The 17,261-nt window shown below is 35.2% G+C and overlaps 1 protein-coding gene across 1 annotated transcript in view; it reads left to right on the top strand.

Annotated features, from left to right (window-relative positions):
• Positions 1 to 17,261, top strand: part of LOC134755855 (agrin-like) — an 80,445-nt gene that overhangs the window by 17,172 nt on the left and 46,012 nt on the right. The window contains exons 2-4 of the mRNA XM_063692488.1: positions 4,955 to 4,990; positions 11,134 to 11,343; positions 12,733 to 12,945. Coding sequence (XP_063548558.1) covers positions 4,955 to 4,990; positions 11,134 to 11,343; positions 12,733 to 12,945 — 459 coding nt within the window. The remainder of the gene's footprint in view (positions 1 to 4,954; positions 4,991 to 11,133; positions 11,344 to 12,732; positions 12,946 to 17,261) is intronic.

The following is a 17,261-nucleotide window of genomic DNA, read 5'->3' as shown; positions in this document are numbered from 1 at the left end:
TAAAATATATATAAATACTTAAAAAAAGGTTCCAACCTTGTTACTACCTAATGAAATGTGGGTAATTGTAAAACCAAATAAAATAATGTTCGTCATTTTTCATCCAAAGCTAAGAGAATATACCTAAAAGGAAATAGACCAAACATATGCAATTAAGACATAATATACATATATACCACCTAACCAGACATGATCTATTTAGTTTGCAATATCAATACTTTTGATACCAATAAATAGACGAGCAACGAGCGAATGCTAGCATGGCCAGCAATACGTGATCTCATTTATTCATAGAAACGTCGTATTAATGCTCGAAACATTCAAGTTTTAAATATCTTCGGAATTCAAACAAATAATAAATATTTCAATAAAATATTAGGGGACATCACAGATCAACCTAGCCCCAAACTAGAGACGATATACATACTTGTATAGATAATAAATACATACGTATCTACATAGAAAACACCCATGACTCCGAAACAAATATTTGTGTTCATCACACAAATAAATGCCCTTACCGGGATTCGAACCCAGGACCATCGGCTTCACAGGCAGGGTCACTACCCACCACTAGACCAGACCGGTCGTCAACCTACCCGTCAATCTTTATAATAAGCTTTATAAACCTATGCATTTTGAAATGATACATTTTATTTTCGGCGCGATTCGGGAAATGAATTAGAGATTCACTAGATATGAAATAGTAAAGATGTGTGACGTCACACGGGTAAAGGTAACTTATGACGTTTGGCGCTTACGCTATTATTAACGCCGCTCCAATTAACATTGGATGGCGCATAACGCCGCAATAATTTGCGGCGCTATGCGACGTAAGCGCCAGCCGCTATAAGGTACCTTTTGCCGTGGAACGTCACATATCTTTACTATTTCATATCTAGTGAATCTCCTGCAGAGCGCTGCTCTTACAAAATATGCAAGTATTAATTCAACTTAGGTTAAGGTAGTAAACTTTTTATAATTATGTATTATGTGTCTATGTGTTACACGCAATAAAAATATTCATTCATTCATTCATTATGTATACACCTGTACCCGTACCATGAGTCACTGACAGTATCAAAACTGACATATACGCTAACGTCTACGTAATTTACTTTCTATGCATCTCATGCGAGTACGAGCGAGATGCATAACAAGTAAGTTACGTTTTCGATAGCGTATATGTCAGTGCCAAACTGGTGGTAGGTACACTGGGCGCCAATTTTTGATATTCGAGCGCTCGATTTCATCACTCGAAAGTCTGTGGAAAACGGCGAATTTATAATTTTGAAATACAAGCAATAGATATTGGGAATCTAGTGGTATTGACCACTCTTCAATTCTATTACTTAGTAGAATTTAAATAAGTATCTAGTAGTGGAGATATATTAAAGGGAAAATCACGATATCGAGAGCTCGAAATTCAAATATCGGCCCCCTAAACCATTTTCACACAAAACTAGTTGTTCGTAACCGAAGACAATATTAGTGGTTCGTACATCAATAGGTATTCGATTTTGCAACGTTGTTTACTTTAATAAAATAAAAACATGAAAAACAAAAAAAAAACACAAAATTATTTTCCAGAACATTACATATTTATCTCAAGTTTGAGGTGACCGAGATTTTACATCATCATCATCATCATCATGTCAGCCGATAGACGTCCACTGCTGAACATAGGCCTCCCCCAAGAGACTTTACAGATCTATAGAAAATTATTATTTATCATAAGTATGCTGACTGATCTTATGTGACTAAATCATTATACATAATTACGATTCTCTAGTCATATGACTTTTCAGCCTTTTCCGATTTTTCAATACAATGGACATAATATATATCACATTAAATTAGGTAGTTTTAAAACACGAATTTCACTAAAAAGCGTCATGGCCAGAACCCATCAATATCAAAACATTGGGCCGAATTTTTTGGTGTTCTTTAATAATTCTTAAGCACAACAAAGTTATAATTGTCGTTAGTTTCTATCTTTAACGTACGTTACGAACTTACTACTACGAGTAAAAGTTAGTAATTACTACTACGATTTATTAAATATGTACGGCAATTGGTTAACATCGATCAGATGGCCAACCAAACATGCCGTCTTAAAACAAAATTTGTACCTATACACGGTGGCTAAAAACTTAGTGCATTCCTGTTGCCAGGGAGGTTTTGGGATTATACTGAACAACTTTTATTATGGGACCAACCCCGAAATCACAAAAAAAAATTTGGCTGTTTCATACATTTTGGCTGGTCCATTTTCTATGGGAGGGTAATTTTTTTCGCGATTTCGTGGTTGGTCTCATAGGAAAAGTTGCTCAGTATAATCCCAAAACCTCCCTGGCAACGGGAATGCACTTATTAGCCAAACTGTATAATCTGATATGTTTATGATTTTCGGTGATACATACGGTCTACATTTTCAATATATAGATAGATAGATGCACTGAACGATTATGATATTTAGACAAACTTTAGTTAGGTCAGTACCTATGTATACAGGGTGTCCCTAGCCATTGGACACAGCCGAAATGTACATATGCATTAGAGTATTCACAACCAGTATACAAAGTATCATAACAACCGGTGTAGCGGTAACGAAGAAATTAACAAATTACGTTTTTTTACTTTAGAGCAGCATGTATGTGTTAGTAGCTCCTGAGGTAATAAATAGTATGAAACCTTCTTCGACCTTTTTGATTATCTTTTTTATTTATGACATTAATACGATTCTGAGTTTTGACAAATGTCATCATTGCCGCACATTTTTGAACAAATTGTCAAAAGCACTGCCAATGATTAATACAGAATGTTTCTTTTTGTTGTCGATTATTGGAAATAACTATTGTTTGAAAATTTATTTTTTTATCGTTTGTTCTAATTAAAAAAATATTAACGTTAGAGCATTCCTGAGAAGTAACCTTACGTGGGTTTTCATGGTTTGTCCAATGGCTAAATAAGGTCACCCTGTATACACCCTGTTTTTATTGAATTCCGTTAACTTCGGGGTATGGTTTAAGTAAGAATATTTAAGAAAACTAAATGGCAGTTAATAAACAAAAAAACATTTTTATTTTATTTTATAAAAAGTAATTACCTAAATGTTGCATATAGCGTTGTTGTTACGATTGAAAACTGTGACATATCAATGTCATTTCGAACATCGATCGTTCGAGATAGATAAAAAAATATTGATTATCTCCGAAATTGAGGTAATTAGAATACCGGTGTCTTTGAGAAAGTTACTCGATTTAAGCTCAGGAATGCACCCTTGAAATAAACGAAAAAAAAAAACACATTGTGTATAACGTAGGTATAGGTTCGTCCATAGAGTAACTTATACTAGAGCGGTACTGTCATAGTAAATTTTGTAACCCCAGTAAATTCACTGCCATCTGTCGACACACTTTAAAAATAAAAATAAATATTTATAAAAATACGATAAAATGTATTTAAATATGGATAAATGATTTTTTTTATTTGCATTAATTATTTTTATGATTTTGACCCATGTTCTTTCACTGATATGCGTTTAAATTGTTAAATAACAAACGAAACCGTCAACGCCATCTATACGCACGTTTTTTCCTTAGACTGTATCCATCTATTACGGAGTTATATCTATCTTTGGTTCGTCCAATGATTTTGAGAAATACCACCGTTTAAACGAAACATAACAGATTTAATTTAACACAGTAGGTAAGTCTACTGTATTAAATTAAATCTGTTATGTAGCTGTAGCGCAATGGTCAGGCTCGCGGCCTTAGTTTGGTTTTATAATTAGTTAGTTTAGTTAATTATGTCAGTGGATTGTTCAAATATCACAAATGAATGGATTCAACACTACTGTACGGGAAAACGATAATTCAACAACGGGTTAAATGACTTGATTGTATTTGCCTAAGTCATAACTACATAGTATAAGGCAAAGTCGCTTTCTGCTGTCTGTCTGTCCCTATGTATGCTTAGATCATTAAAACTACGCAACGGATTTTGACGCGGTTTCCACCTGTCAATAGAGTAATTCTAGAGGAAGGTTTTAGTGTATAATTTGTGTAGGTTTTGTGTAACCCTTGCGAAGCCGGGGCGGGTCGCTAGTTATATTATATTTATATGGTAGCAAATAAACTCTACTCTGCGGTAATATGGATAATAATTGTTTCCTGTTTAAGCCACCTTAGACAATATTATATAGGTATACTTGCTTTTGCCCGCGACTTCGTCTGCGTGGAGTTAGTAATTTGGGTACATAGCTTATTTTTTATCCAATCTGATTTTTATCGATTCCCCATACAAACTTCCACCGCCCTTTTCACTCCCTTAAAGGATGACTTGTGGGATAAAAATTACCCTATGTCCTTCCCCGGGACTCGAACTATCTCTATACCAAATTTCAACTAAATCAATTCAGCGGTTTAAGCGCGAAGAGGTAACAGACAGACACACTTCCGCATTTATAATATTAAGTAAGTAAATCGGTTCAGCGGTTTAAGCGTGAAGAGGTAACAGACAGACAGACACACTTTTGTATTTATAATACTAGCTTTTGCCCGCGACTTCGTCTGCGTGGACTTAGTAACCGCAGCTAGAGTAAGAATAGCGCCTGGAAAAAATTTCATAGCAATCTAAATTTGAGCATATTATGCACACAAATTAGCAGGCACTTCGTTAATTATCTCAATTCCACCACGCTTTTTACTTTCTTAAGGGATGATTTTCGGGATAAAAACAATCCTATGTACTTCTCAGGGACTCAACCTATCTCTATGCCAAATTTCATCTAAATCGGTTCAGCGGTTTAAGCGTGAAGAGGGAACACACAGACAGAAAGACAGACAGACAGACAGACAGACTTTCGCATTTATAATATTAGTATGGATATTATATTAGTATGGATTAAATGTGCTTTCCCATTAGTATAATTCAATTATTTTTGTTACAGATTTACATTATCAGCCACGACCACCTGCTCCTGAGGGTAAGCACATAACTAAACTACCTACATTAAAATTGTTAATTGTTTACAAGAGGACAACATTGTTGTTTAATCCCTCGTGCTAATATTGATACCCGAGCAAGCGAAAGATTCCAAAAATTGAACCACCAGTGTAGCGAGTGGTTCGTAAAGTGAAATCTTGAACGTTGCGAAGGTTTTATGGCACGAGGGTTAAATCCCACAAGCTCCCGAATAAAAGTCAAAATTTTGGAGGCGACAAAAATACTAATTGTAACACGCGAGCAAAATACTAACTGCAAAACAACAACAACAACAACAACAACAATACTGGATTTATTATTATTAATACAAATTCAATTAAACTACTTGTCTAGTCGGTAGTGATCTTGCTTACAAAGTAGAAGGGTCTGGGTTCGAATCCCCCCGTATCGGTAAAGGAATTTATTTTTGTGTTTATCACAATTATTATATGTGTCTATGTATTTATCTATACAAGGATACATTATTATCGTTGCATAATAGGTACCCATAGTACAACTTTGCTTAGTTTAGAGCTGGGACAATCTGTGTGTTTGTCCATAAATATTTATAAACATCAGTGTACTAGTGTACAGTCGAAGGCAAAAATATCGATCTGACAAATGGCTCAAAAATATATGAACACGATTTTATTGTCTAAGAGCGTACACATATTTTTGAAACTTTGGTAATGTATATATATTTATGCCATACCATGTACACTTTCACCAAACGTGATGTTTTAGATTTACAAGGTAACACCTTTTTAGGGTTCCGTATCTCAAAGGAAAAAAACGGAACCCTTATTTATAGGATCACTCGTGCGTGTCTGTATGTCTGTCCGTCTGTCACAGCCTATTTTCTCCGAAACTACTGGACCAATTAAGTTGAAATTTGGTAAACATATGTAAGTTTGTGACCCAAAGACGGACATGTAACGTAAACAAATGAATTCTAAACATGGGGGCCACTTTTGGGGGGTAAATAAGTAAATTAAAAAATAAAGTTTTTCAAACTATATCGTGTTATATGTATATCAAATGAAAGAGCTCATGGTGAGAATCTCAAATTTTTTTTTTATTATTTTAGGATAAACAATTTAGAAGTTATTCAAGAAAATAGGCAAAAAATGACCATTCCCCCTTTATCTCCCAAACTACTGGGTCTAAAATTTTGAAAAAAAATACACAAAATAGATCTTTACCTATAGATTACAGGAAAACCTATTAGAAATTGCAGTCAAGCGTGAGTCGGACTTAATTACTTAGTTTTTGATCCGACCCTACAGGTTTTTTAAAGACATTTCACTCACGTTTCACATAAAAAATACATTGTTTAAATTGTGTAATGTACGGAACCCTTAGAACGCGAGTCCGGCTCGCACTTGGCCGGTTTTTTTAAATCTGAAGCATCTCCAGCCTGTTTTATATATAATTATTATATGAAGCAGTAGTAAAACACGGACCTTATCAGCGGTTCGCATGTGTGCGGTGTGGGTGACATGCCAACTCCGCCGGCGCGGCGTCTCGAGCCAACAAAATTGCTTTGTCCTGACTCTCACAAGGACGTACGCTCCTCGCATTACGTGGGCAAACTCCACGCCAAGAGTATTGTACACTGGTTGTGTTATTATTTCTGGCTTATTACTTAGAACATCCGTCATCTCATGACTTACGTTCACTATGTAGTCAAATGTTCCTTATGTTCCTAATGTCAGTGCACTGTTCTCGCGCCATAATAGGTAGGGAGCTAGGGAGCCAGCGATGCTAAATGTGTAGCTAGTATAGTTACTCGAGCGTCGTAGAGACCTATTGGAATCTAAAGATTAGATGATAAGAAGAAAAAAAGGTTGTATATAGTTTTCTTTTCCAGCGAGCAGGAAAGCGTATACAGATTTTTTTAAATTCGGGGGGTTGGTGGAGGGTTAAAAAAATCGTTAAGTAGATTGTGGATTTGGTCGTTTTTGTCCACGTTAATGCTATAATTTTTCTATAACTGAATATGACACTTATTTGTACGCATTTCCTTAATCTCACGACCACAAGTTCGACGCCCGATTTTCAGATTGTAACCGTCAGATTAAGGAACTGCGTACAAATAATCGTCAGATTTAGCACAATTATACTAGACTTATTTTGACCGGGATATAGACCGTGATTACCTTTTGAATTGTTTATGAGCTCCCGATATAAGTCTAGTGAAACTAACCGTGAATCATTCAAAACTCTTAGCACAATCCCACCAACCAACTGCTCAACATAGACGGCTAAAAGTGGTAAAGGTGTACTCCACGGAGTAGCAAGATATCACTCATATCTTAATCTGACGCGTTCGAGTACCTAACTACAAAAATTCTTCCCTCTTGGGCTCCCCGACCGTAAGGCCATAAGCTATAATGTCAAGATTAAGAATTTGTGCGTCAGGCAATGTTTAATAAAAAAATAAAAATAAATAAAGTGAGTAATATTTAAAACTAATAACATTCGTGATCATTTTATCTTCCCAGAAATCATTAAATCACTTGTTAACTAATAAGTTCTTCAACAGTTTATTAAATTGTTTATCTGATGTCTGATTCGTCGCTGAGTTTATTATATATCTTGATGGCCATCATTTTTGGGCTTGTTTTGTGTAGCTGTAGTTCTGAACGTTTGGGTGGCGCCATGTTGTGCTTGTATCTACTTTCGTATCGTCGAGGACGGTCGGCAAATTTTGGAAAAAAATGAGGATATTTTCTGACGATCATACAAATTTCAAATATGTAGATTGGTGATTTAGTTCGCCTTTGTACTACTTTATCTGATGTAAGCATGATTCCTTTCTTTTTCGTACATTTCGTTCTTACTTAATGTCAGGATTTTATATTGAATAAAATAGGGCAGACAACTGTTTCAATTAATAAATAGGTAGGTATAGTAAAGAATAATGGAAATAATATTCGTAAAAATATTTGTTTCTCTATTATAAGATATATTCACTGGTGAAAGATAATTTTTTGCATTGTGTATTTTTGTAAATATATATGTATATTACTTTAATTTTAGAACGTTTACTGAAATATTAATTAAATAAACTTAGCCTGGGATATTTATTGCATCTAATAAGCGCTCATATGGAGCCGGCTCTCTTATCTCTTTCGGAATGTTCGGCCCGCATTAAGTAGCAAGTTATATTTAGATACCTATTTAATTTAAACAGCCCGCGCGGTCCTGGAAAAGCGCGGCGGTGAATTTCCTAATTTTCTTCCATTCACGAAGCATCCGCCATCATTTTTATCTCCCCTCCTGTCTCTTCGCGATTCGTTCTAACATTTTATTTGTCTCCTACAAAATTGTTATTTCCTACTGCTTTCTTTTCTTGAAGCGGATTCCTCTACGGCCTTTAAATAAAAATCAAGGAAATGAGTTCGCGGCTGAATCCTGACGCTTGACCTCTTTTTCAGTGAAGACAAATGTAATAATAAACACAATTTGTCGCCTTCTTTGCCGTTGCGGGTGGTTAATGTTTCGCATCAAGGAATTTGTAACGAAATCTCAGAAACACGATGGTTTTGGCTTTTGATCACAATTGCGTTATTTCACAAGCCTAGATAGCCTAGATACCAGATAATTTAGGTGTTTCCTAAAATGTACCTACACTAAGATATTTGTAGGTACCAAACATATAATTCACTTAATACAATCAATGAAAACCGGTCATTTTATATGAGCCTTTATATTTATACAAAGTTCTCAAGTGTTTTCATTTAATTTCAATTGTTCTATGTTCAATTTATTTTATGTCGTATTTTGCAATTGGTAGGGTGATATGCAGTGCTCACACAGCAGCCGCCGTTCAAATATTGACATTTCAAGTGTTCTAAGGGCATTCAATATCGAATTTGTGTTCAGCCCTATAAGTAATTTCGTTTCTTCGGGCGAAGAGTTTTATTTAGAGTGTTTTTGATTGCCTGATGTATTGAATAACTCGAAACGACTGGAACTTTTATGTATTATACGGACCCTTCTTTACTTATCCCATATGATCAGATTGGATTTGATGGAGGTGAACTTGTTGCTATAACACGTAGGCCCCTTTCTTTTTATAGATTGTTATTGACTCTGATACCGCTATCTGGTTTCAATCCAGTTGTTTTAATAGTTAAAGTCAGTGTAACACTTTTTAACATCATCTTTGGCGTCTAAAATATATGGAGTTTAAAGTAATCACAAACTATTACTCTAATTATTGCGTCGAGTAATATTGTCGATTGTTATTTGTTTAGCAATGTCCATTTCGGAGCTAATTGCCTGACGCAAATGGCTCCGGATCGAACATACATTACGACCGCGGCCTTAGTGTGTAACTCCGATCGAAATGTGATTGTATTTTAATTGTTTACTAGATTTTGTACTACATATTTCAAATTTCTAGATTGATATAAATTAAAAACTCATAAACTATAAATAAATCAAGATATTTCACCTGGAAAAGCTAAATTATAAATCGAGTGAGTTACGTAAAAAGGCTTCGTTTACGTCTTCGGATACCACTTGTAACTTTGAATTGAGAAGAAAATTGTGAATTAACTTTTGCCAAACCGCTGTGTGACTTCACGCCCCACAATCTGCCTGGAATTTTAACTAGACGATCAAGATCGGTACTCCCCGAAGCCCAAGTTAATACAATGCCGAAGCCAAAGCGGATTTTCGAATCATATTTTAGACCTTCTTAATAATTTAGTCACGGTTCGCAGTCCCCAGGTAGAAAATTGGAAATTGTGTCACTCTTTTAGAGCTCGCAAAATTAGGCACGAGCACGTCTATCAAACATTTTGTATGTAGGTAATAGAATTTGTAAGTTTAAGCTTACAACACGAGAGCAAAGTTATATGCACAGTCATACGACGTTGACGTTTTTGTTATTATGCTCCATTGCAGGGAAAGATTGAATTGATTTATTTGAAAACAGTGGGTACCAACATACAGTTTTTTTTTTTCAATAGCTACTTATGAATTATAATAATATGACTGAGCATATAATAATTATTTATATTATAAGACCTGACGTTTTTGTTATTATGCTTCATTGCAGGGAAAGACTGAATTGATTTATTTGAAAACAGTGGGTACGAACATACAGAAAATTTTTTTTTCAATAGCTACTTATTAATTATAATAATATGACTGTGCATATAATAATTATTGGTATAAAAAAATGGAAAGTCATAGTGTTTTCCTATAAGATTTGATTGATTTCTATTAGAACGTAATAAAAGTTAAAACGACCAACAGTGTAACAATAGTTATTTGTGCAACAAGAGAGGAAAGTTGGTTTTTCCTGCGAGTGTATCAAGTCCCGAGTAAGCGAAAGATTCCATAATCACGAGCGAAGCGAGTGATTCTAAGTTAGAATCTTGAGCGTAGCGAGGGACTCAAAACACGAGATGTAAAATAACTGCTCTCGTGTTGCACATATAATTTTTCAACTCAGTAGTGAGAACATATTAAAGGTTAAAATGTATTTCGAATTACACAGAATAATACAGAGAAAAATAATAATAATTGAAAAGCACTAAATTAAAAAGCTACTTTGTTTCACTTCCTGGAGTGAGGAAAGTCGTACGACGAGTCGTAAGTGGAATTAACTTGACGATGTTTTTTTTTTAATTCGCGAAAAGGTCGATGTCACCCGCATCGATTTATTTTTATCAATCTCTACTATTGATGATTATGGATTCATACGGTGGAACACACGACACAAACATATCAACATACATACTGTATGCATAGACTGCTAAAATCTTGACCCATCCTGCAGTCGGGTAATAAGTAACGCTGCACGTGCATCATTAGAAAATAAAACTTTAATAGAGTTACTTTAATAGATTTCGATTCATGTAACTTATAATAATTGTGTAAAATGATAATCACTTTATTTTTATTACCTGGGATTTTGATAATATAGGGCTAATGTATGTTATTAGTTCTTATTAATGATAAATTACGACTTATCACACATAAACAGATCGTAATCCTGCTGTAATTATGTCCACCTTAGTGTTAATTTGTGAGAAAGACTAGTGATAACCACGTCACAGCTGTCCTACCTTAAACAATTGCTTGGAATGCTAAAATAATCATACTAAGCGATACTTGATTTTCCAGAAGCGTGCGAGAAAACTTTTTGTCGCTGGGGTGCGGAATGCGTGTCGCTCGGAGACGGGCGGGCCCACTGCGCGTGCCCGGTCAGCTGTCCGTCCGCGCCCGCCGCCGTGTGTTCCACTGCTGGCCGCACGTACCGCAACCATTGCTACTTGCGCAAGGAGGCATGCGAGCGCAGACTGAACTTGCGCGTCAAGCATGATGGCGAATGTGGTAAGTTTAGTCAAAGAAATATTAGAAAATAGGTTCAGGGATGCTTTAGACATATCGAGATATTCGAGATCACTTCACACAGATTTGGCCAAGAAAACTCGAGATACAACCCTACTCGCAAATTTGATGACAATACCATGATGTTGTAGTAAAAAAGGAGTTAAAAAGTTTTGGAAAATATTGCGTACATATGTAGGTACGGTTAGGTAAATATTAGCAAATTGAATGTTTGTTAAAGCGTATCGGTAGCATCCAATATTTATTTTATATTTTTAGCTTTAGCGCTAATTGAAAAAAAAAAATTATAACGTAACGTAGAACAGAGATTGTAACCATATTATTGCATGACGGTTTGTTTCATAGTAAATAAAATAAAATAACATTAGAACATTACACTCTTACAAATTTAGTTTAGTAAATTGTGTTCCTACTTAAAAAATAAGATAAACCCGGCCATGGAACACAACGTTTTGTAATTAATTAATTAATTTAATAGTTAGTATACCTACAGCATTACAGCTAGGCGTCAATGTGCTGTACAAACAAACAGTAATTAAACAGTTGCTACTTAGCGCCACTTGCACCATCTCACTAACCCGGGGTTAACCGGTTAAGCCGTTAACCCAATGTCAAATTGTACTGGTAAATATGGTAACTACAGGTTTAACAGGTTAACTCCGGGTTATTGAATGGTACAAGTGGCTCTTAGTTAAGTATTTTTTTGAATTAAAATACTCAGCTAAGTAGCAAATGTGACAAAACGTTCACATTAAGTAGGTTTTTCGCATAATCGTAATAGTATGCAGTTTAGTTTTTTGGGTTTATCCATAAACAAGTCGCAGTCTGGATAATAATACGGAATTATTGAATTATATAATTTGGTATGATATTTACTTATACATATTTTATTACATCCATCCTCCGGTCTTGTATCCCGTGTTTATTTGGGGTCGGCTCTTCTTATCGCTTTTCGCTAGCTTGATCTGATTTGGGTCGTCATTAGATCAAATTTTAGAGTTTCGAGGTCGTTATATTAATAACCTTTATTGGTAATTCAATGCCAGAATGCAATAGGCCTTCTCGGATCAGTCTCTATACTATCTGACTTGAGTGGGTGTTTTTAGAAAAAAATAAAATTACGATTTTTTTAGGACTTTTGAATAAAGACAAAAAAGTGGTTACCAAACTAAAACTTAGCTTTCTAACATTCTAAGATAAATATAAATAAATAAATTTAAATAGTGAGCGTCCGTAATAAGGCAACACGTTGATAGAATGCTACGAATTTATTTTCAATGCTACGGCGTAGAGACGTGTTTCAAGCTCACCTCGGCTGGCGCGCTCTCCGTGTAGCTCAGTTATTAATACCTAACACATTATTTTTAACAGAGGCCGGAGACCCCTGCGTGGGCGTGACCTGCCCTACGGGCTCTAGATGTGCAGTCAACTTTGGGCAAGCCGAGTGCCGATGTCCCCGTAGTTGCCAGAGACGGAAGACTGTTTGTGGCACTGATGGCAAGGAATACCCCTCCGCTTGCCATTTGGACAAGCATGTGTGCGACAATCAACTCAACATCACTATTAAATACCATGGGAAATGCGGTAAGACTCAATCAAAAAGTAAAAGTAACGTTTAAGTAGCTAACATTATTTCACTAATTAGTGAATCTTAAGTGAGATTGATGTACAAATCGTTAAGTATCAGGATCAGAATATACTTATGGCAAACATTGATGAAACCATGATTCGCTGTGATCAATGCGAAGCACGTTCATGATAAATATTTTCTCTTCCTACCACTTGTAGCAATATTATATAAGTAGCGAGATGCACTAATTTTCGCTCTTGATGCTCCAGATATTGGTGTCTATTACTGCCATGTTTTTATTTTATACTTATAAATGAGTTCAAAGAGTTTTTATTCTTATGTTGTAAAAATGAAATATGGTAAAGGTATTTACGTTGTAGGCAATTGCCTACATTACCCATTGCAAACGGCATTCGGAGTTGTGATTTTATTGGATGCCCTTTGTAATGCATATTGGTTTTAGCTAAAAACGAATCTATTGGAAAAAAAAGGGTCTCTTTTGGTTTAAAATGAATTCATTTGGGCTGTGAAGGAACGATTGCTATTGCAGGTATTGATAATTTTTTTTTGATTAAAATGTGTCCGGTGCTAGAGCTTCATGACTAGAGAATCAGTTCAAGCTAAAATATTATGGAAGAAAATTTTCATTGTTCTATTTAGGCCTACTATTATGAGACTTTGAGCTTACGATATTCGCAGTAAATTTAAGCTTGATTCACGGTAAGTAATTTACGGTTTTTTTTTTTGCGGTAAACCGAATAAGCTAAACTGGAATTTATAAATACACGGAATTAATGTACACAAAGGTGACAAAAAACTTTTGCAGCATTCAAGGTACTTAAACTGTCCATATTTTTCATACTTATGAGAAATCTTTTTATATTCTTCTACAGAAATAATGACTTTGTTAAAAGGAAACTAAATTTCAACATAATACATTTTGGTATATTAATGGCAAATCAAAAGGGGAAGTAATAAAATGATCAGCCATTTTTAAAAACTGATCTGCAAAAAAAATAGCCATTAAATCATTTGGGCAGCATACAAATATGTTGCCGGCAATAAATAATAATCGAGCTGCAAATCTTGTTCAGCAAATAATTCACAAACGGTCAACATTATAAAATAAAACTATGAAAACGGATTATATCGCGTATATTGAATTTATAATACATCCCGACGTTTCGAACTCTTTACAGCGTCTGTGAGCATGTCATGGATAAAGCCAATCACTCAATCAAGTTTGATAAGCCTCTGGTTCTTGCCAAGGAGAAGCGTTACATACCCAGAATGCTGCGCGAGGCCATTGAGATTAAGAAATATCCAAACTTTAATAGGGAAGATGGCTTTTCTCTACCACCAGCTTGGGATCCTGTAGTCCATCTGATAAAGGAGCAAGCGAGACATAGACTGTGAGACCTTAGTGTTGGATGATGCTGGACATTTTGATGTTTTGAAAAGATGTGTCCCGCCGAGTTTGTTGCCGGTATTGCGCCCATATTGGGATACCCTCCTACAATTTAGGAGGGAATTAAATCTTCTCGGGTCCGTGGTGTAGGGTTGGAGCCGGCTTAGTTTTTTTTTTTTTTTATCGCGTATATATATATCTTTACTTGAAAATTATTGTAGCGTATAACTAGCCTTATGAACCGATTTTGCATGTACAACCAGCCTTAAAGTTTGTAGTCTATGATTATTCATTATTTTAGTATGTGGGTATTTTTGCACATTGTAATTTTTCCTCAGTCACCCGTTGACCACGAACGCTGTAAAGAGTTCGAAACGTCGGGATGTATTATAAATTCAATAATCGCGATATAATCCGTTTTCATAGTTTTATTTCATGAGTAACTATCGCGGTAACCGAAGACAATATTATGGTCAACATTATAACCAAATATCCATCTGCTTAATAAATAGTTGAGCTGCAAAATTATTATTTGGTCAGCAAGATTTAAAAATTGGTTGGCAGTTTAATTGAGACGTATGTATATTAAACAAATGGTAATCTGATATAATAAGATGGGTTGCGTTTGATTTGAAAAATCGCCAGGGTTGCAGGCGGAGCGGGATCGTGCGAGTGCATTTCATTCGATGATTATTAGCAGTCACATTGCGGTGTTCTAACGTATTTGTTGGTGATATTTATCAGTTTTAGTACTTTGAGAGTATAATAGGTGTAAAATGGAAGATATTAGCTACTAGAAAAGTGGGTTAGGGTAGGTTAGAACTGCGACCTTCACAGAAAACAACTGCTACTAGAAAAGTGGGTTAGGTTAGGTTAGAACTACGACATTCACAGAAACAAACTGCTACTAGAAAAGTAGGTTAGGTTAGGTTAGAACTGCGACCTTTACAGAAACAAAGAGAACCTGTGGCCACGCCCCATTGGTGGCGCGCAGGCATACCGTTGGTTTTTTAGTGGGTAGTGGCGCCTTTTGCCGAGTCCCACATAACCCGCACTTTCTCCCCCGAGGGTGTGGGTATGCATAAAGCAATTTTCCAACGAAAAAAAAAAAAAGTTAGAACTGCGACCTTTACGGAAACCAACTGCTACTAGAAAAATAGGTTAGGTTAGAACTAATTTTTGCGGATCAGTTAAATTGTAATCCAAAATAAAATAGTCCGCTTACCTACTGACTGCTTAACAAAATTTGGTTAATGTTGGATCGCTTACTGCCGATCAAATAATTAATTTGCCAACCAAATCAATTTAGAGCAGCTCATTATGACATTAGTTGCGAACTGATTTTGAAATACTTGCTAACCTTAAGTTGCTGATCAAATACACATTTTGGCTGACCAAACATATATTTTTGTTCATCAAAATATGTCAATCAAAAGCTGCTTTTGCCGGGTAGTTTATTTATTGCACTGGTATCACTATGGAGGTTCACCCGGGCGACCAAGTTGCGGGCCGCTAAACATTATTTTTCACTAATGTTCGAGATTGAGTGTTCCCGTAGGTTATGAATTTGATCGATTGTTTTGTAAGTATGTATGTAGGTATGCTACCGCAAAACTCCGTTATTTGTGGACGGATTCAGAAAAATTATATTTTTTTTATGAAATCATATAAGTACTTAGTTTAAAGATGGTTCCATTTTTGTCAGAACCCAGTTCTGGTGATCAAATTCAAGAATTGGGGGAACTCATTAAATCTTCAATAAGATTTGAGGAGTTCCCTCAACTCTTCAATAAGATTTGAGTTCCCTCAATTGTTCATGGATTCGTTTATTGGAAATACTTTAAATACTTTGCAAATAGTATTTGCAATAAAAAAGTGCCATTAAATTTGATGAAGTGAAACTGCTGTTGAAGACCAGAACGAACGGTATTCTTCAATGACTCTTATTTCACGTGTGACCATATGGGTTTCTATTGTTTCCCATATAGTTTTAAATCATAATGTATTGTTTGACCACATTTTCGTTAGTCATAATTTGTTTTTTCTCAGAAACGCGTAACTTTTCAGGATTGCCATAAAATAAACCTAACTTAACCTAACCTATCTATAGGATAACCTGAGGAAAATCCTGAAAAGTTAACGGTTTCAGAATCATAACTAATGATAATATAACAATCATTACATTATGACTTTCAATAATTATGTCAAACAAAGGGACCCCGTGGCCATATATGTCTTGTTCGTTAAGTAAGGTACAACGATACTTTTCTGTCAAGGTTCACTTCTAATGATGAGTTCCATGAGGAATTGAGGGAACTCCTCAAATCTTGATGGGTAAATGGATGATAACGATGGTGATAAAACATTTTGTATGTCCTTTCTCAGGCCTCCAACTATGTCCATTATAAAATTTCATCTAAATAGTTTCAGCGGTTTATTCGCGAAGAGGTAACAGACAGACACACAGACTTACTTTCGCATTTATAATATTAGTAGGGAAAGCCTTTCCCTATAAGATTTAAGGAGGTTATAGCTACATGTTAATTTTTATTTTGTACCTAACCCAGGTTACTAATCTTAATGCTTTTACTACTTGTTGTGGATTTTTTCTATTTCCTCATTTAGCCCATCGTAAATATTACAAATATGGTTATAGTGTGTCATTAACAAAAAGTTTTTGAGTTAATTCATTTCTTCACTATATTTATTTTGAGTTTTTCTGCGAGTCCTTACTTTGAGAACCCCTGACTTGCCTGAAAGTGTCATTTTGACAGTGACAGTAGTTTGTTTAAATTAATTTCGTGTGTTTAAAAATTCAGTTTAGGGCGGGAGGTAAATCGTATGAATTTTCATTCAGCTCGTAATAATTCAAATTACGGCAATTTTACGACAAAATATTTAACACGTATGTAAATATAATTG

Source organism: Cydia strobilella, chromosome 3 (assembly GCF_947568885.1).
Source record: "Cydia strobilella chromosome 3, ilCydStro3.1, whole genome shotgun sequence".
In the NCBI taxonomy this organism is placed as follows: domain Eukaryota; kingdom Metazoa; phylum Arthropoda; class Insecta; order Lepidoptera; family Tortricidae; genus Cydia; species Cydia strobilella.
This window is presented reverse-complemented; position numbering and strand designations above follow the sequence as displayed.